Here is a 24,075-nt window from a genome sequence, read left to right as displayed (position 1 = left end):
ACTTACACGAAAAATTTAAAATCTAAATAAACCCATATCGTCTAAAGATTAAGGAAAGTGAATTGATCTAAAACCTTTCCATTAAAGAACAAAACAAAACTCCAGGTCACATGTCAATTCTACCAAGTGTAATACCAATCTTCATGAACTTATTTAGAATATAGAGGAATATAGAACACTTCCCAACTCATTTGATGTGCAGGCATAACCCCAGTATGTAAATCTGACAAATATGATACAAGAAAATTATAGAATAATATCCATCATGAACATAGATGCAAAATTCCTAAATAAAATATTATTAATCAAATCTGACAGCATAGAAGGATAATACATTATCACCAAGTAATGTTTAATCCATGAATACAAGGTTGGCTTAGTATTTGAAAATGAATATAAAAAGCCATGGTAACAGTCAGCATAAAAGGTAAAAAAGCATATGACATCTTGATAGATGCACAAAAAGAATTCAACAAAACCCAACTCTTTTTTATAATAAAAAGACACAGTAAGCTATTGATAGGAGAGAACTTTGTCAATCTGATAAAAAGAGTCTCTAAAAACTTACAAACTAGCACCATACTTATGGGTAAAATATTATTCCCTTCCCCCCTCTGATCTGGAAATAGGCAAAAAAATTATATTTTCAGCACTTCTTAACACTGCTCTGTAGATCTGAGCCATTTTAATAAAGCAAGAAAAAGAAATACATGGCAAGAATATCGGAAAGGAAGAAATAAAATTGTAATTTTTTCACAAATAATACTATCATACATTTTGAAACTAACAACAGAATGTATAAACTACTAGAGCTAATAAGCAAATTTAGCAAGATTACAGGATATAAGGTCAACATACAAAAAATTAATTGGGTTATATATACTTGCAATAATCATTTTCAAAGTGAATGAAAAATGAATTCAAAAATTTTTTAAAGGAACATAAAATCAAATATCCAGGCATAAATCTAACCAAAGATGTGTAAAACCTTTACACTGAAAAGTATAGAACATTGCTGATATAAAGTCATTTAAAAATGGAGAGATATATACCATCTTTATAGATTGAAAGACTTAGAGGCACCTGGGTGGCTCAGTTGGTTAAGCTCTGCCTTCAGCTTAGGTCATGATCCCAGGTTCCTGGGATGAAGCCCCATGTCAGGCTCCCTTCTCGGCAGGGAATCTGCTTTTCCCTCTGTCCCTCCCTCTGCTCATGTGCTCTCTTTCTGTCTCTCCAATAAAATAAATAAAATCTTTATTTCTTAATTTTTAAAATTTTTATTTATTTATTCATGAGAGACACAGAGAAAGAGGCAGAGGTAGAGGGAGAAGCAGGCTCCCTATGGAGAGCCTGATGTGATACTTGATCCCAGGACCCCAGGATCACACCCTGAGCAGAAGTCAGATGCTCAACCACTGAGCCACCCAGGTGTCCCTAAATAAAATCTTTAAAAATAAAAGACTTAATGTTATTAAGATATCCATTACCCCTAAATCAGTATATAGATTCAGTATATTCCCTATCAAAATTTCAGCAGACTAATTTGAAGAAATAAGTAAGATGATAAAAAAATCAACATGTAAATACAAAAGCTTTAGAGAAGCCAGAGAGTTTGGTAAGAAGAATAAAGTTGTAGGACTTTCACTACTTGATTTTAAGATTTACTATAATGCTACTATATCAAGACAATATGGTATTGGTGCAATGACAGAGAAATAGATCAGTGGAAACAGAATAGAGAGAGCCCCTCATATATGTGGTTGGTTGATTTTTGACAAAAATGCCAAATCGGTTTAATGAGTAAAGGAAAGTTTTTAATGAATCATGTTAGATCTACTGGATATTGGTATGGGGAAGAAAAAGTGAATCCAGACCCCTATCTGTCTCTGTAGGTAAATACTAATTTGAGAATGTCAGAGAATTTAGGGCAGGCAAATATTTCTTGGACAGAATACAAAAAGCACAAACAATAAAACAAAAAATCATTAAATTGGGTTTTGTCAAAATAAAAAAAATCTGTTCATCCAAAAGGCAACATTAAGAAAATGGATGTAGACAAGCCACAGAATGGCAGAAAATATTTGTATATCATATACCTGCTTTTCATTTTTTGACTGAGGAGATTTCTGTTACTTTAAGCTTAAGAATGCATTAATTGCCATGCTTTTTGCAGTTTACTCAGCATCTGGGAATTTTGTATAAAAGGAATTTCAGAACACTAAGTGGATCATTCTGCCAGAAGTAGAAGCCAGTTTTGTTTGTTTGTTTGTTTCTTGGTTCTTTGTTGTTGTCGTTTACTTTTCAGATTCTCTATAAAATGCAATCATTTTCTGATTAGCATTAGGGAGAAATACAGTTATAGCATCATAGTGACTGCCTTATTTCACATTTAATCAGAATTACGTAGCCAATCCTATCTAGTTCCTCCTTTTGGAAGTAATAGAGCTACTCTATGAACCAGCAATTGCACTACTGAGTTATTTCCCCAAAGATACTGATAAAGTGAAACGATGGGACAGCTGCACCCCCATGTTCATAGCAGCAATGTCCACAATAGCCAAACTGTGGAAGGAGCCATGATGTCCTTCAACAGATGAATAGATAAAAAAGATGTGATATATCTATATCTATATCTATATCTATATCTATATCTATATCTATCTATATCTATATCCACAAATGGAATATTACTCAGCCATCAGAAAAGATGAATACCAACCATTTACATTGACATGGATAGAACTGGAGGGTATGATGCTGAGTGAAATAAGACAATTTCAGAGAAAGACAATTATCATATGGTTTCACTCATATGTGGAATATAAGAAACAGTGAAAGGGACCATAAGGGAAGAGGGGGAAACTGAGTGGGGAAGAACTAGAGAGGAAGACAAACCATGAGAGACTCTTAACTCTGGGACACAAAGGGTTGCAGAAGGGGAGGTGGATGGGGGGATATGGTAACTGGGTGATGGGCATTAAGAAGGGTACACAATGAAATGAGCAGTGGGTGTTATATGTTGACAAATTGAATTTAAATAAAATAAGAAGTGGGCTCCTGGGTGGCTCAGTGGTTGAGTGTCTGCCTTTGGTTTAGGTCATGATCCGGGGTCCTGGGATCGAGTTCCAAATCAGGCTCCTGGGGGGAGTCTGCTTCTCCCTTGCCTGTGTCTCTGCCTCTGTGTGTGTGTGTCTCTCATGAATAAATAAATAGAATATTTTTAAAATAAAATAAAACTCCAAACTTCAGGGGAAAAAAAATGAAGTAAGGCCTATACTTGCTAGTTTGCCAGGTAGGAGGCATATCTACAAAGGAGTAGGTAAATTTCTGGGAACAATGTTGGCACGATAGATCTTTTCAGGTGTTAAGCTTCCTGTATGAGGGCTCTGGCAATAAATGTGTATATGTATGTACCCACATATGTGTATGTACTTGTTCATGATTGTGAAGCCATGTGTATGCGCAGATCATGTTTTCTTTTTTTAATGTTTTCAAATGAGATGCATTTTCAGGTAAGAACTGAAGGTCTGGAAAGAAGTAATATTTTAACTCAGAACTCATTGTAGTATTTGGATGTAGGATACATAAAAAATGATCAGTGTTTATTAGCAGAGCATGTTTACTTGCAAAATGATATGGCTATTATTTATGCTATTGAAAATTGGTCCTTTTAATGAGAACCCATTTCTCTTAACTACTGTTTGATAATAAAAGGGCAATATGCATTTCCTACTTCCTGCACACGATGAGAATGTGAATTTAATGCCTCTGTATGATTTCATCCTCTCAACTGCACAGAGCAGGGCAGGGCAGAAATATCCTGTAGCAGAGTTCAGGGGCCTACTTAAGAAAGAAAAAAGAAGATACACTTCCCTCTTGGTATTTCTTGCTACCTTATTTATATTATCCTTGACCCAGATGTCTGTTTTGAGTTAATGTTCCAAGGTGATAAAGTATCAGCAGTCATCCACCCACAGTACTTTGGACTTTGAGAGTACCAACTGCTTTGGGCCAGATTCAACTCACATATGTTTAAGATATACTATGCTAGGTGCTCTTGCAAGCCCATTGACACAACAGTTGAGTTCAGCTTGGTATTTTTATCAGTGACATGTATTAGGAAATTGAGCCTCAGAGAGGTTAAATGACTTGCCTGTGGTCTATGATTCAAAGCTAGGTATAACAAATCCAAATACAGTTCTTTTTCTTTTTTTCACTATACTACCTGTTTAATTATTTTCTTAGGACATCTTGTTAATTTAGTTGTGTATTTATTGTTACAGAATTCTCTTTGGAAAGTGCATAGCCTATAGTAGTCTTTTTTTTAAGATTTATTTATTTATGGGATACACACACACAGAGAGAGAGAGAGAGAGAGAGAGAGAGAGGCAGAGACATAGGCAGAGGGAGAAGCAGACTCTCTGCAGGAGCTTGATGTGGGACTCGATCCCAGATCCGGGGATCATGACCTGAGCTGAAGGCAGCCACCCAACCACTGAGCCACCCAGGCGTCCCAAGCCTACAGTAGTGTTAAGCACTGATGCCCACCATATGTTAGCCTTTCAGACAGAGAACGTCTTTGCTTGTATATCAACTGCTTTTGTAGCATTCGTCTCTAATAGGCGTTGAAATTTTCACTGAGATAATAATAAATTGCATTTTATCAAAGAACTTAGGTTAACTGTAAGATAAGCTAAAGAAGTTGGTGATTTATTAAATATCTTCCATTTAAGAAAGACCTCTAAATAAAATATAATAACCATCAACATAATTGAGTCTGCAGAGGGATGAGCTGTTAATGGCAGCAGAAAAAAATTTAAACTGAATGTACTGAAGAATTCCCTGAAGTGATGACACTTTGCAGCTTTGGCACAGTTTTGAAAGTTCATGTAAAGTGTCAAAGAAAAGGTGTATAACTTGTTTTAAGAGTGGCTTGGTTGAGAATTAATTCCTGGAGGTAGAGGGACTGATCATACAACCGGTAGATGGGATCTACAGTGATCATGGCTGATAAAGATAACTTATCTCTGGAGAAAAGAATGCAAGAATTCTGAATGTTCCGTTCCCTTTATTCATTCACTTGACAAGTTTTGTTGAGTTCCTTCTAAGTATCTGGACACTGAGAACACAATGTTGAATATTAGAGAAGAGACTCTTTTCTCATATAGGTTATATTCTGGTGGAAAGACAAAAAAAACAGTTGAAAAAATCATCTTATAGTGAAAAAAAGTCATCTTTTAGTGACAATGAAATAAAACAGCCTGATATCATAGAGCAGCATGACAACTAGTGGGATTATTAACTTTGGTTCTGTGATTAGGAAAGGCCTCTGAAGTCAGAGAGATAGACAAGGATTGGACCCATGTAAGGTTTTACAGACTATAGTAAAGAATTTGGATTTTAGTAGTGAGATGCCAGGGGAAGGTCATAAACAAGGGGTAACATGACTATTTTATATATATCAAGTCACCCTACTTTTCCCTTCCATGAAGGAAATAGATGTTCAGGGAAAGGTGGAAATAAGAAGTCAGTGAGATTATTGTGGGCTACTGAGAGTAGGAATCATCCAGGCAAGAGACCAGAGTAACCTGGGCTCAGGTGGTAGCAGTGAGTTGGAGAGAAGGTAGTAGATGGAATGGCTGGGAATTGCTTATAGATTGGATTGGGCTTGCATAACAAAAAGAGAAGAATTGAAAATGACTATTAGCCTGGGTGGTATTATTTATTTACTGAGATGAGAAAGACTAGAGAAGCAGTTCAGGGGAGAAATCAAAAGTTCCGCTTTGGCGGAATCCACAGTGTTGATATCAAGAAAACAGTTGCATTAATGGCTTTGGAGTTCACTGGTGAGTTGGGGTGGGAGATAGAAATGTGGTCTTTAGCATAGGATGGTGTTGATTCCATAGGGCTCTCTGAGACCACCTAGAGGGAGAATGCTCAAGGAGAACACCCAGGTCTGGATTGCCAATGTTTGGAAGAGAAGCAAAGGAGATTGAGAAGAAGCCTCTCCTAGAAAAATAAGTGGGAGTCATGGAGTCATAGATCCTCATGGGCCATCCCCTTCTCCACCCCCTCTCACCCCGTACAGTCTGCACATTCTGGAGCCACACATCTCCAGGACTGAGGTCTAGGGCATATGCTACTAGACCTGCTTTCTTCTCTTGTTCCAAACTCCTATACCGCCCTTTGCCCAGTGGTTGCCTGTGGGGTGGGGTGCAGTTCATTCATTTAGCAGATGTTTCCCAAGCAGCCAGTCGGTGCTGGGACTATGAGTGTGATGTAGAACAAGAGCAATTTGCCACGGTCCCTGCCCTCACAGAATTGACAGCATAATAGGGCCATCAACAAGTAGACAATTTATAAAGAACAGACATGTTTGACGTGTGGCTGTTTCTAGTACAGACTATGTGATTTGGGCAAGTTTAGTTGTACTGAGCCTTGATTTTTCTGCCTGAAAAATGGGTCTGACTTTGAGGTTTAATATACCCTGAAGATATGAATGACTACATGTGAGTGCAGACTCCTACCTAGCCCATCATGGAGATGTTTGTAAGGATAATGAATAGAAAAACCTATTCAGCCTTCCTATGTGGTAAGCTCACATTTGGTGCATTAGCCAACACCAGTCTACAAATCTTGTTCACCACCCTCAGAACTCTCTCTCCATCTTGTTCTCTCCAACCCATTTTTCCCTTCAGATTTCCGCTCTGCTCCTCACTATCCACCACTCCTCTTCTGTCAGTTCTGGACCTTCTCTTTGGTTCCACTTGGCCATTCCAAAGCAGAAGAAAGGGCTTGTTTTAACAGGGAAGAATCTTTTGATGCTGAACTGGGAAGATTTTACCTCCCTGAGAGGAATCTATAATGTTTAAATTATTTGGGGCTGTTGAACAATGGATTCTGGGAAATTGAAAGCTTTTTACCAAGGGGGTAAAAAAACCCACACAGTGTTAAATGTATAATGACTCAACTTGGTAATGAACTCTCTGTCGTTCCCTTGAACGCTGCCACACCTGTTCCTCAGAAGCCTCCAAATGTGTGTGTGTGTGGGGGGGGGGTTGCTGATGGCTGCTGCTTCTCAGAAGAGCACAAAAAAAGTGTCTCTTAAGAGAACACAGCCATTCGTTCACTATCAAAGATGCCTCTTTCCTGTTGTAATTAGAGTGCTGTGAGGAGGGGATGAAAATGAGGGAGAAAGAATATGAAATCCCTTACTTGCCATGGTCATTCTTAATTCCCATGGCTCATTCTTCCTTCCCATAGGGTCTTGAACCCACTGAAATATCATGGCTGAAACATACACTACTATGCACAGAGAGAGAGAGAGAAGGTGACATGTGTGCCTGAGTTCATGCCTCGATGGTATCTGTGTGCTACAGTGGGGTGGTGCAGACTGGTAGGTGGTTACACAGAGTAGGGAGATCTGAATTCCACTTGGTAGCTCTGTGTCTTTCTGTAAGTCAGTTGACCCTCTGGGTCTTTACTTCTCTGATCTGTCGAATAGAGAGGTACAATTTCATAGTTCCCATCTTAAAAGCTTGTAAGGACAAGTACATGAGAACATGTCACTCTTCTGTGTCCATAATACATCCTATCCCTTGATCCTCCCTGCTAACAGGAGGAGATGGTAAGCAGTTGGAATGGAATGATGCATCATTCAAGAATATTTGTGGTGTTTTGTTTTGAATTTTGTTTGCAGCAATAGCCACAAAAATTCCACAAAAATTGATTATATTTTCCTGAAAAATCAGTCATCATCTTTCTAGCATATGACAGCAGGGGAAAAAGAGAAGAGGTGGTAGAGAGAGACCATCTAGGACAACTCCACAGCACGTACTCCTTGAAGCAGCTGGCCCATACCACACGGGTAACCGAATTGGTGCTATCAGGCCTAATGATTTTAACGTGAATGTGTCTGGATGTCTAGCTGACGTTTGATCTTTTGATCCCCATTCCCCCACCCCCAGATCTTCTGCTTCTTACAGTGTCTTTTCCATCTCAGTTCATTTAAGTCCATTCTTGTCACTGCTCAAGCTAAGAAACCTTGGAGATCATCTCCGGCCCAGATCTCTCTTACACTCCATGTTCAAAGTGTCATCATGTTTTCTGAGCTCTACCTTCACAGTGTATCCAGAACCCTGGTATTTCTCAATATCTGCACACCTGCCACTCTGGCCAAGGCAGCCATAATCTGGATATCATCTGTAGGATCTTCCCGCTCCCACCCTCAGCCCTCATCTGCCTGCTGCCAACAGGGTGACCAGAGACATTCTGTGAAAACTTGGGTCATTGACTCCTCAGCTCCACCAGTGGCGTCCAGATCACATCAAGGAAAAGTCAGGTTGTTAGAGGGCCTCTAAAGCCCTGAATGGTCTAGTTCTCTACCTCCATGCAGCCTGTTACCCACTCTGACCTCGTCTCATCTGTTTTCTGTCCACTTCAAAGCCATGTTAGCCCCTCGTCTCATCCATTCAATCCACTTCAAAGCCATGTTAGCCCCTTTCTGTTCTTGGGAATCTCCTCTAGGATGTTCCTGCCCCACAGCTTTGCCCTAGCTGTTGCCTCTCCTGGAATGCTCTCCCTCAGGTACCTGCATGGCTCACTCCCTCACACTTTGCAAGTCATTTTTCATGCCAGGACTTCCCTTGGCACTCTCTCCCCAAATCCCAGACCTCCTTCCCATACTTACTGTTTCTCTTGCATGCTTTAGTGCTTTAGTTTCCCCTTAGCACTTACAAGTATCTAGCATATTTTATATTGCATTTTTAAAACCTTTTTTATGGTCTGTCTTCTCCACAGGAATGTAAGTTAGATGAAGGCAAAGATTTTGGGTTTTATGGTTGTTATTGTATCCCCATATTCTAAAATAATGCCAACCACACAGCAGGTACTCAACTAATTATATTTTGGAGGCAGAATGAGTATATAGAGATGGGTAGGTGAATAGATGAAGGCCTTGGTAATATGTTTTAATACATTCTCAGGAGTGTGAGGGATACTTACAATGGGCACTTGGAACACTTACTCTCCTAGGTACTATACTTGGCATTCTCCATATTTAATTTAATCCTCACAATGCTTTGAGACAGGTATGCTGTTTATTCTTATTTTACAAATGAGGAAACCGAGACTCAGATATTAACTTGCCCCAAATCATACCCTGATGTAGACAGGATTCAAATCCAGTTTGGTGTGGCTTCAGAGCTTTTAATTATTATGTTCTAACAGTCTGGAGTACACCGACTTCAAGGTTAAAAGGCAAAAAGCAAAACAGGAAACCTATTCCAGTTCCTTCATTATCCCCTTTGTGTTAATTGCCAGGCCTTCCCCTGGCAATTGAAAATGAAATCTCAATATCAAGAAGAACAAAAAAAAAATAAAAAGGTTATGCATTCCCCAGGATCCTCAAAGAACCTGTGTCTTTGACTTCTCATGACTGAAATGTCATGAAGATGTGGAATGCACTGTCTTTGGAACCCAGAGATCCAAGCTATGCTCTGGGCAGCCACCACATGCTGTCAGCATTGGACCAGTGAGCCATCTGACCTGCTGTGCCTTGGTTTCCTTGCATGTCAAAGGCGAAGCTTGGAGATTTGTTAGGTGTCCCCTACTTGATATTCTGGTCTGTGAGACCCATGACCTTTCTTTCATTGCTGTGGGTGTAGGCTGGAGGAGTAGGGGTGGGATACAGCACTCCATATAAGGCCATTTATTTACCTTAACTGCCTTAGAGAAGGATGACTTCTCATTGGAGGAGCCCTTGCAAAGCCCCTGGTCCTTGAGGAAGTGTGACATGGTGTGATACAGTGCCTGGGTTAAGCATCACCCACCCTTTTGGACTCCCATCCATCCTGCTTATTAGAGTCAACACTGGATGGCATTTAGAGAATTGGGTGCTGTTCTGGCCTTTATTTATTAGCAACCTAAGGCTCCTTAAATCCTTTCTGGAACAAGTCAAGGGATAAGACGTAAATAACTATAATACAGCTGAACTGTGTGACCTTCAGTGAGGTGTTTACCTTCTCTGGACTATGTTTGCTCCTCTGAAAAATGGGAGAAAAGCTTCCCCAGACTCAAATGAACAACTGAAAAGCTATTTTACCCTCCATCCCCCAGCCTATGTTCTAATGAGACTGAAACTAGATCACAGCCATCACACAATTGCCTAGCCGACTTCCCCCAATTTCTCTTCATTTCAGAATATTTAGGGTTGAAGAGATTTGTCCTGATGTCTAACCCAAATTCTCCCCTTCCTGAAGCAAACATCTTACAGGAAGACTGGAAAAGTTCCCCTGGGAGCAGTGAAGCATTTTGGAAATGTGGGCTCCAAAGAGTAATAGGAATATGACCATGTGGCCATTTGTGTGCTTGGCAAAGTCTGTCTGCATATGCTTCTATGAGCCAGTGTGAGCATGTGTGTATTTGTGCCAATGTGTGTGTGATGAAGCGTACAAGTGTGTACAAGAGTGTGGGTAAACAGATCTTTGAGTCACACAGGCCAGCCCATCCTGGCCGGCTTTGTCTTCTTTTTGGTTGTCATGACAGCAGCGAAGGCCTCTGCATCAGTAAACAAAGCTCCCTGTGCGTACTGAATCCGGAGAGGTTTGCAGCTAGAGGCTATAAAAGAGGATCCAGAGTCCTCCAACAGAGCGTTTCTTGTCACAGCACACCTACCAGAACATCTTCCTCACTAGATAACTGTAGAGGTAACTGTCCAGGTGCTCTGTGACTCTGAGGTAACATAACATGGGCAGGTAGTCCAGGTGGGAGCAAGGCTTCTTCATTGAATCTCCCAAGAGTTAGGCCCTATGACTTAGTCACCTCATGATGAATTCCAGCAATATGAATGACCAAACACCCTCACATCCTCACCCCATGGACCAAAACCAGTGACTTTAACATATTAATATACAGACTAGCACTTGGTGAATCATCTTTGGCAGTGGCCCCTATATAGGTCTATAAGTTCATGAAACAAGAACCCACTTCAATATTTACCTAAATATGACTTGAAAGACAACTCCGCTTTCTCCCCATACATCTCCCACCAGCACACATGACAAATATTTTGGGTGTTCTCTCTTGTCTGAGATTATCTGTATAATCCTTCCATTTCATCTAATTGTGAATAATTTATAATTGGCTGGATAGGAATAGTTGGTTTTTACAAATTATGCCTCTCATGTAAACTGCTAGAAAACACAGACAGTCACAAATGTAAATTCACTAGTTAGTCTGAAAGAAGAAAATTATACTTAACCAAGCAGAGCAAGGAGAGCAGCTTTCTTCTTCATTTCCATAACTGAAACTTAGAAACCCAGACCTTGCATACCTAAGTGACAACTAGAATAGAGGCTCATTCATGCTTAGCCTCAACTCACTTTCCTTTCATCTATGTGAGAACTCTGTCATGGAGGGAACTGTAAGTTAGCCTTCCTGGACAAAAAAAAAAAAAAAAAAGGTGTAGAAGGGGATGGGGGGAGGGGGTACAGATAAAACTGTGGATAGCAGAAATGGGTAAGAAGTATCTCCAGTAAAACACAATTTGGATTTTTACCATTATACAGTCTCTCTTACAGGAACCTAGTCAGGACTTCCAGAGTAACCAGATTTATTCCTGTCCTGGGCTATGAGCAGAGGATTTTTTTGTGTCCTTCTAATGATTGACAGAGAAATGGAGACAGAGAGGTTACTTAGCACAGTTTCTTAGCACAGAAGCTACCTGGATACCTAGCTCTGAGAATAGACCTGGTAGTATTTTTGCTACTTCACATGGGATTTATTTTTGTCTGCCTGTTTAGATTTCCAGAGTCTGGATGCATCCCATCTTGAGTTCTGTTACATCTGGGTGTTTCTACACTGGATGGAGCAAAAGATGTTTGGCCATAACTGAAGCAAAAGGGGCCGAGGGATCATGAACATTTTTTACTATAAACCATATTTCCTCCTTTTAGGCTTTCCTGTTGCTTGATCCAAGGGAATTGGATAAAGGGCAGTATTTGGAAGGCCGGTCTTTGAGGTACCTTTCAATAGGAAGTTTGACAGTAGTCATTTGGATGACCCAGTAAGGTAGCAGCTATATGCTTTATCTTTGCAAAAACATCATCATCTGGACCCTCTGTGAAAAGGAAAGAGTACTCAGGTCTTCGGGGAAGAGAGGGGATCAATGATGAGACATGCTTCCCTTTCCTCGGGGCCAGCCATATATATGCTGAGAATGGTAGACTTATTAGATCTAAGGTTAAAATAGACACTTATTTTTGGTAGGCACTAGAATTGAATCCTGCCTGTCCTTGTTCTCTCTAGAATGTAATATGTATATAAATAAATGATGGTTATGCCATGGACACAAAACCAAGGAGTACATTGCTAGCTTGACTAATGCCATGAATTTTATACTGGGTCTCTATTAATCCAACATAGAGCAATGCGTTTTTGTACTGTTCTCTCAATTGCAAAGATAGTCCTTTTAGGAAAAAAAACCCACAAAACTGTTTTTAGATCCTTATTTTCCTTGACCTTGAGCTGAAACTAAATCCTTTTTGAATTTCAATGTTGACATCTAGATAGCATGGAAGACAGCTGAAGCATTGGAGAAAAGGCACTGGCTTCAGGAGATATTAGCTTGAATTCTGTCTCTGCTTTCTGCTGCTGAGGTGATCTTGGGCAAGAGATTTTCTGAATCTCCCAGGGTTTTTACAAATATAAATGAAATCATTTACATAAAAGCTATTCATAAATTAAAAATGTCACAAATGTGTTATGTGAATATCAGCTGTTCTTCATATGTTATTTCCATAATCTGTGGAATCTATTATAATACCAGGCCTTGGATCCAACTTAATTGGGCCTTGTTGGATTGTGATTCGATGTAGGCTCTGCTTGGCTTCATGGAGCCTGCAGACTAGTCAGAGAAATAAGCCCTGGGCACAGTTATGATGTCAAGGGAGGAGTGATAGGAATGAAAGACAATAGTGCCAGACTTTGTACCCTAAGCTCCCAATGGAAAAACAAAACCGAAAAGTCTTCTTGATAGATATAATACAGAGCCCCCTCCCTACATAGCCCTTCCTCCACTGACACAGGAGCTACTCAGGAAGTATCCCCAGTGGTGCATATTCTTTGTAGTACTTCTTTTAGCCAAGAGGCTTCTTTAAAAGAGCAGGCCAGGGATGCCTGAATGGCTCAGTGGTTGAGCCTCTGTCTGGCTTCAGCTTAGGTCATGATCCTGGAGTCCTGGTTCGAGTCCTGCATCGGGCTCCTCTCAGGGAGTCTGCTTCCCCCTCTGCCTATGTCTCTGCCTCCCTCCCTCTCTGTATCTCTCATGAATTAATAAATAAAATATTTTTTTAAAAAAAGAGCAAGCCAGTTTTGTTAGGCTCTGGGCCCTTGAGCCCTGCTAAGAGGCCACTCAGAAGGGTGAGAGTACACGGGGGCCTGTAGTGGCAGTAGAGGAAAGCAGGGATGCCAGCCAATGAGACCCAGACCAAGAAGTTGAAAGAGGAGCGGAAAGCTGAACTTCCAAATATGCAGGGAGGCTAGACTGGGGATTGTTGACCTCTCCCACCAGAAATCAAGCTATGTGGTCATTCTAAGGGCCTTGTAGAAGTGGCACATCACATACTTCATAGACTAATTCTACAGAGATTTTAGTGGAGCCAAACGAAGAGAAAGTGGTGGCAGTGTCCAGGAGTTAGCTGGAAATTGCTGCCCCCCGGCTAGTTCACCTGCCCACTTTGGGTCAGTGCAGAGTTGGAGTATTCCTTCATTTAAGCCTTTGGGAATGAGGAGACAGCTGTCAATATGTTCTCCAAGTCAGCCTGGATATTTTTAATTAAAAAAATCTATTGGACGTACTACCATATGCCAGGTAGAGTCTAGTCTGAGAGGATACAGAGTTGAATAAGACATGGAATATTTTCACAAAAGGCTCACATAGAAGGAGAAACAGTTACACGTACAGCTCACCACAGTAAAGCCTGGCTGTGAGATGAGCTGTAAAGACACAGAGGGAAGAAAGGATGGAGGCTAGAGACTGGGGAAGGAGAAGGGAGAGGAGGGAAAGCTAAACAGAAGTGACATTGCAGCCTGGCCTTGGAGAAAGATTTGGACAGATTCGAGCAATTAAGAAGGGATTCCAGGCAGAGAAACCATGGACCAAACCTTGAGAGCTGTGCTGCATTCTCCAGAGAAAGGAGAAGGGTTCAGCTGCTGGAATCAGCCACGGTGGCTGCAGGCAGGTGGGTGGGTGTGAATGATGGGAGGCGAAGTTTGGAGGAAAGGTTAGTATCAGGCTGTGAAAGACTGTGAAGGTCAAGTTAGGTGTTTGTACTTCATTTAGCAAAAGATGGAGGAGGTTGTGGCGAGAGAAAATGGAATGTAGAAGATCTAAGAGTCATGGTTCCTCTTAGTGGCTCTGTGTCCTTGGACACTTGCTCTCTCAAAGGGCCCCTTAACTCTCCTTAGATTCAGTGTTCTGAACTAGAAAATGGTGATGTTAGTGATGATGCTCACCCTAGACACTAAAGGATTATTTTGTCCTTCTACTCATAGCCAGCTTAAATTCTCCTTTTTTCAAGGTCTTCCTTAAAATATTACCTCCTTGTTAAGCCTTCCTGGATCCCTAGAGTGTAGTTGAAAAATCCAGGCACATTCATTTGAAACAGTAAAGAAAGCAGCATATAAATATGCCATCGGGCAAGGCAGACATGCGGAGAATGAAAAGCTTGGGCTTTTAGAGCAGACAGGCCTGGGGTCCCATCCTGGCTCTGTTTCTTACTTAAATTTGAACAAGTTGTTTAACATTTAAATTGAGGATGAAAATACCTGTTATGTCTTCTTCCAGAGTGATTGTAAAAACTATGAGCAAAATGTGGGAAGGTGCTTGGAAACTAGAAAGTGCTCCTCAAATGGTACTTACTGTGGTTACTATTTTAGGTTTGGAAGTGATCAGATCTAGTATGTGTTTTAGAAACGTGTGTGAAATGAATAAAATGAAGGGAAGAGAGACAGGTGGTTGAGAGACCGTGGGAATGCTATTGCAATAGTCCAGGTAGAAAAGGATGAGGTCCTGGACAAGGCAGTGAGGAGAGAGGGAGGGTAGATCCAAGTGCTGTTTTGAGGATAGAACCCACAAAACATGGCACTAAGTGGACAGGAGGGATAGAAAGAAGACAAAGAACCAAAGGTAAAAATGTTGATAGATGGTAATGCCATGAACCAAGCCAGCCCTTGTGCCTTTCTAATTGTTGCAAGCCAGAGAAGAAGGCAAGGAAAGGAGGTGCCCCAGGGCATGCATTCTGTTTTTCTCACTCTCACTGGCCCTGGAACTTTTCATTTTGACTGTCTCCCTCTCTGTTCCCCCACAACACTGTTAGTAGAGCCTGCTGAACCTGAAGACAAGCCCAGAATTTCTTCTTTTAATGTGCCTTATTCTCATGCCCTCAGCCTGACCATGACCATGGTAAGGTGCCTGTGCCAAGGAATCCATATATCTTGGCAGGAGAGGCTAAATGAGGAACCTCCTCTTCCCCTGCCATGGGGCTGTGGCATGCCCTCAACCCCTGGCTTGTTTCTTCCTCCCTGGATATGAGAGATATTTTATTTTGGAAGCAAATTATGCTCAGAGACTGAGTTCATCTTTTCCAGCAATTTAATATACGTTTACTGCAGGAATTTTATTTATTTATTTATTTATTTATTTATTTATTTATTTTTATAAATTTATTTTTTATTAGTGTTCAATTTGCCAACATATAGAATAACACCCAGTGCTCATCCCATCAAGTGCTCCCTCAGTGCCTGTCACCCAGTCACCCCTACCCTCCATCCACCTCCCCTTCCACCACTCCTAGTTCATTTCCCAGAGTTAGGAGTCTCCTATGTTCTGTCTCCCTTTCTGGTATTTCCCACTCATTTTTTCTCCTTTCCCCTTTATTCCCTTTCACTATTTTTTATATTCCCCAAATGAATGAGACCATATAATGTTTGTCCTTCTCCAATTGACTAATTTCACTCAGCATAATACCCTCTAGTTCTATCCACGCCGAAGCAAATGGTGGGTATTTGTCATTTCTGATGGCTGAGGAATATTCCATTGTATACATAGACCACATCTTCTTTATCCATTCATCTTTTGATGGACACCAAGGCTCCTTCCACAGTTTGGCTATTGTGGACATTACTGCAGGAATTTTATAAGCCAATAGTATACAGGATAATTTCTCTTAATAAGCCAATAAAGAATTACTCCAAATCAATAACAGATTGATCACACTATTGTTCCAGGTAAGGGGAGGTGAATATCAAAATACAGATTTAGTTGAGGTGTACCTTTATACAAGTTGGTCCTGGGGAGTGACAGCTTAGCCAACTGAGAACTGATATCCAGCTACCAGTGCAAAAGTAAAAGTCCTGTATTGTTAGAGTATGTTCTTAGGGAACAGGGGAGCTGGTGTTGATGGGCAAGATGTTCTCTATGGGGCTGCTATATGACTTTCACCACTGCCTGTGTCACCTTTATGGATATTCATGGTCACCACTCTTATTCAGTATGTTACTGGAGGTCCTTGCCACAGCAACTAGACAAGAAAAGAAATAAAAGTCATCCAAATTGCTAAGGCAGAAGTAAAATTTTCACTATTTGTGGATGATATGATACTATATATAGAAAACCCTAAAGACTTCATCAAAAAACTATTAGAACTGACAAATTATTATTATTTTTTAAAGATTTTATTTATTTATTCATGAGAGACCCAGAGAGAGAGAGAGAGAGAGAGAGAGAGAGAGAGGCAGAGACACAGGCAGAGGGAGAGGCAGGCTTCATGCAGGGAGCCCAATGTGGGACTTGATCCTGGGTCTCCAGGATCATGCCCTGGGCCAAAGGTGGCGCTAAACCACTGAGCCACCCGGGCTGCCTTAGAACTGACAAATTAATTCAGTAAAGTCACAGGATACAAAATCAATATATGAAAATTGCATTTCTATAAACAAATAATGAAGTAGCAGAGAAATTAAGAAAACAATTCCATTTATGATTGCACCAGAAATAACAATATACCTAGGAATAGATTGAACCAACGAGGTGAAAGACCTGTACTCTGAAAACTGTAAAACACTGATAAAAGAAATTAAAGACAACAAATAGAAATGCAAAGATTCTCCATGCTTGTGGATTGGGAGAACCAATACTGTTTAAAATGCCTATAATCTACAGATTTAGTGAAATCTCTACAAAAATACAATTTTCACAATACTAGAACAAACAACTCTAAAATTTGTATGGAAATGGAAAAGATCCCCAAATAGCCAAAGCAGTCTTAAGAATAAAATTGCAGGGATCCCTGGGTGGCGCAGCGGTTTGGCGCCTGCCTTTGGCCCAGGGCGCGATCCTGGAGACCCGGGATCGAATCCCACATCAGGCTCCCGGTGCATGGAGCCTGCTTCTCCCTCTGCCTGTGTCTCTGCCTCTCTCTCTCTCTCTCTCTCTCTGACTATCATAAAAAAAAAAGAATAAAATTGCAGGTATCACAATCCCAGATTTCAAGATATACTACAAACATGTATAATCAAAATAGTGTGGTACTGGTACAAAAGATCAATGGAAAACAGTAGCCCAGAAATAAACCCACAATTATATAGTCAGTCTTTGGCAAAGGAGGCAAGGATATCCAATGGGAAAAACAGTCTCTTCAACAAATGGTGTTGGGAAAACTGGACAACTACTTGCAAAGGAATAAAACTGGACCACTTTCTTACACCATACACAAAAATAAACTCAAAATGTATTAAAAGATCTAAATGTGAGAACTGAAACCACAAAAGTCCTAGGAAAGAGCACAGGCAATAATTTCTCTGACATCAGCCATAACCAGCATCTTTCTAGATAAGTTTTCTGAGGCAAGGGAAACAATAGCAAAAATACTGGGATCACATCAAAACAAAAGCATCTGCATAGCAAAAGAAACAATAAAACTAAAACCCTAAGGAATGGGAGAAGATATTTGCAAACAGCATATCTGATAAAGGGTTAGTATCCAAAATATATAAAGAACTTATACAACTCTACTCCTGAAAAAACAAGTAATCCAATTTAAAAATGGGCAGAAGATATGAACAGACAGTTCTCCAAAGAAGACATCCATATGGCCAACAGACACATGAAAGGATGCTCAACATCACTCATCAGGGAAAACATGATGAGATATCAGCTCACACTTGTCAGAAAAGGCTGAAATCAAAAACACAAGAAATTAGTGTTGGGGAGGATCTGGAGGAAAAGGAACACTCATGCACTATTGGTGGGAATGCAGACTGTTACAGCCACTGTGGAATACAGTATGGAGGTTCCTCAAAAAAATTTAAAAACTACCAGTCATTTCACTACTAGGTATTTACCCAAAGAATAGAAAAACACTAATTTGAACAGATATATTCACCCCTATGTTTATTGCAGTATTATTTACAATATTCAAATTATGGAAGCAGTACAAATATCCATTCATTAATGAATAGATAAGGAAGAATACACACACACATACACACACACACAGTGGAATATTATTCAGTCATAAAAAGAATGGAATCTTGCCCTTTGCAACAACATGAATGGAGCAAGAGAGTAAAATGCCAAGGGAAATAAAGACAAATACTCATATGGGAATTTTTTTTAAAAGATTTTATTTATTTATTCATGAGAGACACAGAGACAGAGAGAGAGAGTCAGAGACACAGGCAGATGGAGAAGCAGGCTCCATGCAGGGACCCTGATGTGGGACTCAATCCCGGGACTCCAGGATCATGCCCTGGGCCGAAGGCAGGCACTAAACCACTGAGCCACCCAGGGATCCCCCTCATATGGGAATTTAAGAAACAAACACAACAAATGAACCAAGAAAAAAAAAGAGACCAAAAAACCCCCCAAATAGACTTTTCACTGTAGAGAAAAACAGATGGTGACCAGAGGGGAGTGGGGGAGGGATGGGTAAGGTAGATGAAGAGGAAGTAGAGTATGCTTATCTTGATGAGCACCCAGTAATGTATAGAACTGTTGAATCACTATATTGTACACCTGAAACTAATATAATATTGTATATTGACTAACTGGAATTTAAAAAATAAATCGTAAAAGGAAAAAGAAGTGTCCCCTTTATGAAGGCTGGAGGTCATTGCCCCAAGGCCTTCAAGGAGCTGTCTTAGATAGCAGAGTGTAGCCTTGCTCAGACCGGGTACTCTTGGATGGTCCTCACAAACTCCGTGTTCACAGTTTAATGTTCTCTTGCCACGCTGGTTTCTTCATATGCTTTTATGGTTAAGGCCCTGGTGTGGCCCCTTGGCAGCTGAGCCACCGAGTTCTGATGGGCAGGAACAGATGAGATGGTAACATACTGACATAACTTAATTCATTCTTCTATCAAAACAACTTTATTTCCCAGGGTACATGAGTGGCTCATTTGGTTAAGCATCTGCCTTGGGCTCAGCTCATGATCCTGGGGTCCTGGGATCGAGTTCCGTGTTGGGCTCACTACTCAGTGAGGGATCTGCTTCTCTCTTTCCCTCTGCCTTTCCCTCTGCTTCTGCTCTCTCTGTTTCATTCATTCTTTCTCTCTCAAATAATAAATAAAATCTTTAAAAACAACAATTCTAAATACAACTTTTTTTTTCTCTTTGTCATATACAAGTGGATTAAAACAACTTCACTTAAGTCATAAGCAAGTGGATTTGAAGTCCTATTGAACAAATACGCAACAAGGGAGTAGGTGACAGGATGCACAGTGGGTGCTGGGCTCCCTCAACTTCAGACTGTGCCTCTTTGGTGGTGGGGAACACCTCGAAAAAGTGCAGCATCATCCAGGGCAGTGAGAGTGTGGCTGAGCCCTGGCCGGAGAAGTGCTACATTAGGAAGGGGCATTGTAGCCTCGAAGGGTGTTTGGTGATGAGAAGGGCATTGGTAGAGGTGGTTGCTGGAGAGCCGTATTAGCAAATGAGTATTTCTTTATCCCCAGCTGTTCAACCATTGAATTTTTTCATCTTCCTTTCTGCTATGGAGCTCTTGTGTCTCTTCTCTCTTCCATTTCCCAATAGGGCTTTAGACGTTTTTTTTAAAGATTTTATTCATAAGAGACACAAAGAGAGGCAGACACATAGGCAGAGGGAGAAGCAGGCTCCCTGTGGGGAGCCCGATGCAGGACTTGATCCCCAGACCCCTGAATCATGCCCTGAGCCAACGGGCAGATGCTCATCCACTGAGCCACCCAGGAGCCCTGGAGCTTTAGGCTTTAGATCATCTTGTGGCTCTGGTCCCTTGCACCTGTCACTGGACTGTGTCTTCTCCTGACCCTGACCTTGGCTTTCCCTCTGTCCCATTATCTCCCTTCCTATCTTCCCTACTGTCTTGCTGTTGAAGCCAGGGCCTCTTTCTGAGTCCTTCCCTTTTCTGTTTAACCTGCACCAGCCACCTGCACACAGCCCTCGGCCCCTCAAGGCACTGATGCCCTTGGTCCCCAGTAGCAGCCCTTATGGAGTGCTACAGGATCCAGGACACTGGAGGAAGCATGGCGCTGTGGTTAGACTTCAGATCCCAGCAAGTTACTTCCCTTCTCTGATCCTTGGTGTTTCCCCATCGGTTAAATAGGCATTTTAATAGTGCTTATTACTTCGTAGGGTGACTGGAATGAATTCAATGAGTCCATGGGTATGAAACACTGCATACAGGGCTGACACATAATTGGTCCATATACATTAATCACTGTTGTTATCAAAAGCATAAAGGGAAGGTGTGCCCCCTGCCCGGGGGGCCAAGGGCTTGGGTTGTAGCTGGGGAAACAGAACATAGCATTTTGAACCATAGTTTGTCGCTTGATTAAGGAAGTACCTTTCGGAGTAGAGCACTCAGAGGATGTTAGTGCTGATGGGGACAGAACTAATCTGGGAAAGCTTCCTGCATGAGGCCCAAGGAGGAACATTTCTGTGCAAAAGGGGAGCAAGGTGTGGTGGAGCACCTGCTCAGACACCCTCTCGCTTCTCCTTGCTTCCCCCTCCCTCACGGTTGTGGAGCTGAACCCAAATCCACTCTTCGTGAATCTTCCCCTCCTTGTCCACAGGGAGTTTGCCAAAGAGAGAGAGAGAGTGGAGAACCGGAGAGCTTTCATGAAACTGCGGCGGCAGCAGCAGATTGAGCGGGAGCTGAACGGGTACCGCGCCTGGATAGACAAAGCAGGTGAGCCTGGTGGCACGCAGGCCCCCACCACTGCTTCCATGCATAGGGGCAGCGCTGGCCAGAGCACAGAGAGGCTCTGGTTGCCTCACTGGCCTTGTGGGCTCCCTGCTGGCCTCTGGGGTCTAACTGTCCCCCTTCTTCCACCAAACATCTTCATGAGGCCTGCATTTTAGTGAGGTGAACTGAGTGAAAAGTGACATAGCCCCAATCCTGGAGCTGAGGTTGGGTGGGTGACATTTCACACTACTGCTAATAATAATAATAATAACAACAACAACAACAATAATAGCAATAACAACAGCAGCAGCAACAAAACTCCATTCATTCCACAAGTATTTATTGAGGGCTTTGCTTTGTGCCAGTATCTGGTCTAGATTCTTGGGATACATACACCCCAGGGAGCCTTTCTTGCAGAGTTCATTCCCTCTCGTCAGGGAAGGCAGATAAATAAGTAATTTGTAAGAAGGTGATAAGTACAATGGTAAACAGATCAAGGTAAGGTTATGGGGTGTAGGGCAGGTTGTGATTTTAAACAGGGAGGTCAAAGAGACCCATTTGGTGAAAGACTTAAAGTTGCAGAGGTGGTGGGAATGTCCGAGGGGAGGCATCTTAACGTCAAGGCTCCAGTGTGGAAGTAAGCCAGGAAGATTCCAAGAACAGAAGGAAGAACGAGTAAGGGGAGAGGAGCAGGAAGATAGGGTAGAGGCAGTAATGGGAGGAGGGGCCACCGTAGGGGTTTGGAGCTTCCCTAAAAGTGAGACAAGAACCATTGGAGGAGGGTTTTGAGCTGAGGTGGGACATGGTCTGATGCAAGATTTTAGGAAGCACTTGGTTGCTGCCTCCAGAGTAGACTGTCGAGGGCAAGAGGGCAAGGACAAGGTCAGAAGCAGTATGTGTGTGGGGGGTCCACCAAGAGGCCACTGAGGTAAGCCGGGTTATAGCTGATGGTGAGAACTGCTCTCCTCTTTTCCCTGCACTGTCACCAGTCCCTTGCTGAGGCTCAGCATCAGAACAGTGCTTGCCCCACCTTGAAGATAGGTCCAAACCTATCACAACTTTATTAATCCACAGAGCCACCAGATTCAAATTTGACTGTGGCTCAGCTGCTTATGAGGGGTATCGATCACTCCGTATCTGTCAGTAAAATGGATGCATTTGCCTTCCTTATTATTTTAAAGATTGCATTGCATTGCTGTTATATATCTGTATTTTCATCCTGAGCAAAGAGTAATTTATTTTAATAAAAAAATACACATGACAGCATTTTTTCCCCTCTATTCCTGGTAGAAAGCGTAGCACAAATGTGAGGTCTCTCAGGAAAAATTTGGAATATGATTTGATGCTTAGCTGCCTGAGCCTTATTCTTTTCTAGCAGCTTTGGAATGACACCATGGCACTCTGGTTCTAACCACCGACACACAAAAGCTCTCTCTCAGCTCTGGAGTCAACTTGTGATCATCTGTCAGGGGTGAGAGTATGTGTGTGATGAAAAGTGCCATTTCAAAGCCAGCTAAAAACCACCTCCCATTTAGGACTATCTGCATTTCTTTGCTGCCTCTGGAGGCATGCACCGTGCCCACTGACTGCACTTCCAATCTGCCCTTTCTTCTCCGAGGCTCTCGTGTGGGGGTGAATGTGAACCTCTCCTCCTCCTTTCCAGAATGGCAACTCAGCCTTACTGAGCAGATTTGCCTCCAGGTCTGGCAGGCAGCTTGAAGTTCCCCACTGTCCTTGGCTCCCTGGGTGGAGGAGCCATCTGACAGACCACCCCAGCGAGCAGACTGGCAGCAGAACTGGGAAAGAACCTTCCCCGCCCTGTCCGTGACCCCGCTCATGGTCAGGCAGCACAGGATGCTGTTCTTCGTGGCTCTGCTTTTCAGATACACGCAGAATTCCAAGGCTCCGCTTTCTTCCAGTTGGCAAAGCCAGCTCTCTCCTTCTAAGAAAAAAGACGCACTGCAACGTCAAATTGTGCTTCCTGGCCCTTCCCTTTGCAAATGGGGTGTGAGTGAATCAGAGACATATGGGTTACATTTCCCTGGAAAGACACTCTCAAGTTCGAAAGAGAACTTGGCAAAAGGCAGTGGGGGCGGGGGGGGCAGCCTCGGCATATCCAGAGCCCTCAAGCACTTCTCAGAGATGCTCAGCAGCATCACACACCCTCCATCTGCCTTGAGGGTCCTCAGATCTGCCCACCTCAGGCATCCAGGCACTGTACACAGCAGATGTGACTCCATGGCTGAGGTCATTCATGTTACTGTGACGTATTTTAATGAGTACCTAATTTTTAAGTGGTGCCCTCCAAACAACATGGGCTGTAAGTGACTTTAAAACCCTCTATGTCTGCATAAAGGAGCACCAATAACACTTAACCTGTTAACTTAGAGTTTTGCCAGAGGCTGTACTTAAAAAAAGAAAGCTAAACATTTATGAGTTGGTGTAATGGCCATCCGGCATGGTACCCTCGGAGCCGCAAAATGTTCCCCTCCCTGGGAAATACATTACATACTCTCAGTTTTATATGCAGGTGGAATTATGGTAATGACTCTACCCTCTTCTGCTTGTCCTTTTACTTGTTACAATTGCTTAAATTAAACCATCGTTTAATAAATAGGGCCCGCTGCAGGCTTTTCTCCAGCAGCTGGGATCTTAGGGAATGATTGCTCAAGGCCTCTGGAGTCCTCGCCTGCAGCTGAGGTGGGGGCAGGGATCCAAGCTCATCCACATGACTCCCAAAGGGGACTCAGAATCCTGCCAGACATGGGACAGAAGGGCTATTCTGTAAGTTTGGAGGGAGGCTAGTGAGGTTAATTTGAAACAAGTCTTACTAGAAACTAGTACCCCGCTGGTGATGG

The 24,075-nt window shown here is 42.0% G+C and overlaps 1 protein-coding gene across 2 annotated transcripts in view; it reads left to right on the top strand.

Moving 5' to 3' along the window:
- CACNA1E (calcium voltage-gated channel subunit alpha1 E) overlaps positions 1-24,075 on the top strand; it is a 385,492-nt gene that overhangs the window by 272,403 nt on the left and 89,014 nt on the right. For both annotated transcript variants that reach the window (XM_055319282.1, XM_055319281.1), the window contains exon 9: positions 21,105-21,220. In XM_055319282.1, the coding sequence (XP_055175257.1) occupies positions 21,105-21,220 (116 nt within the window). The remainder of the gene's footprint in view (positions 1-21,104; positions 21,221-24,075) is intronic.

The sequence above is a fragment of the Nyctereutes procyonoides genome, unplaced genomic scaffold (assembly GCF_905146905.1).
Source record: "Nyctereutes procyonoides isolate TBG_1078 unplaced genomic scaffold, NYPRO_anot_genome, whole genome shotgun sequence".
Taxonomy (NCBI): Eukaryota; Metazoa; Chordata; class Mammalia; order Carnivora; family Canidae; genus Nyctereutes; species Nyctereutes procyonoides.
The sequence above is the reverse complement of the archived record's forward strand: the minus strand, read 5'-3'. Positions and strand labels throughout refer to the sequence as shown.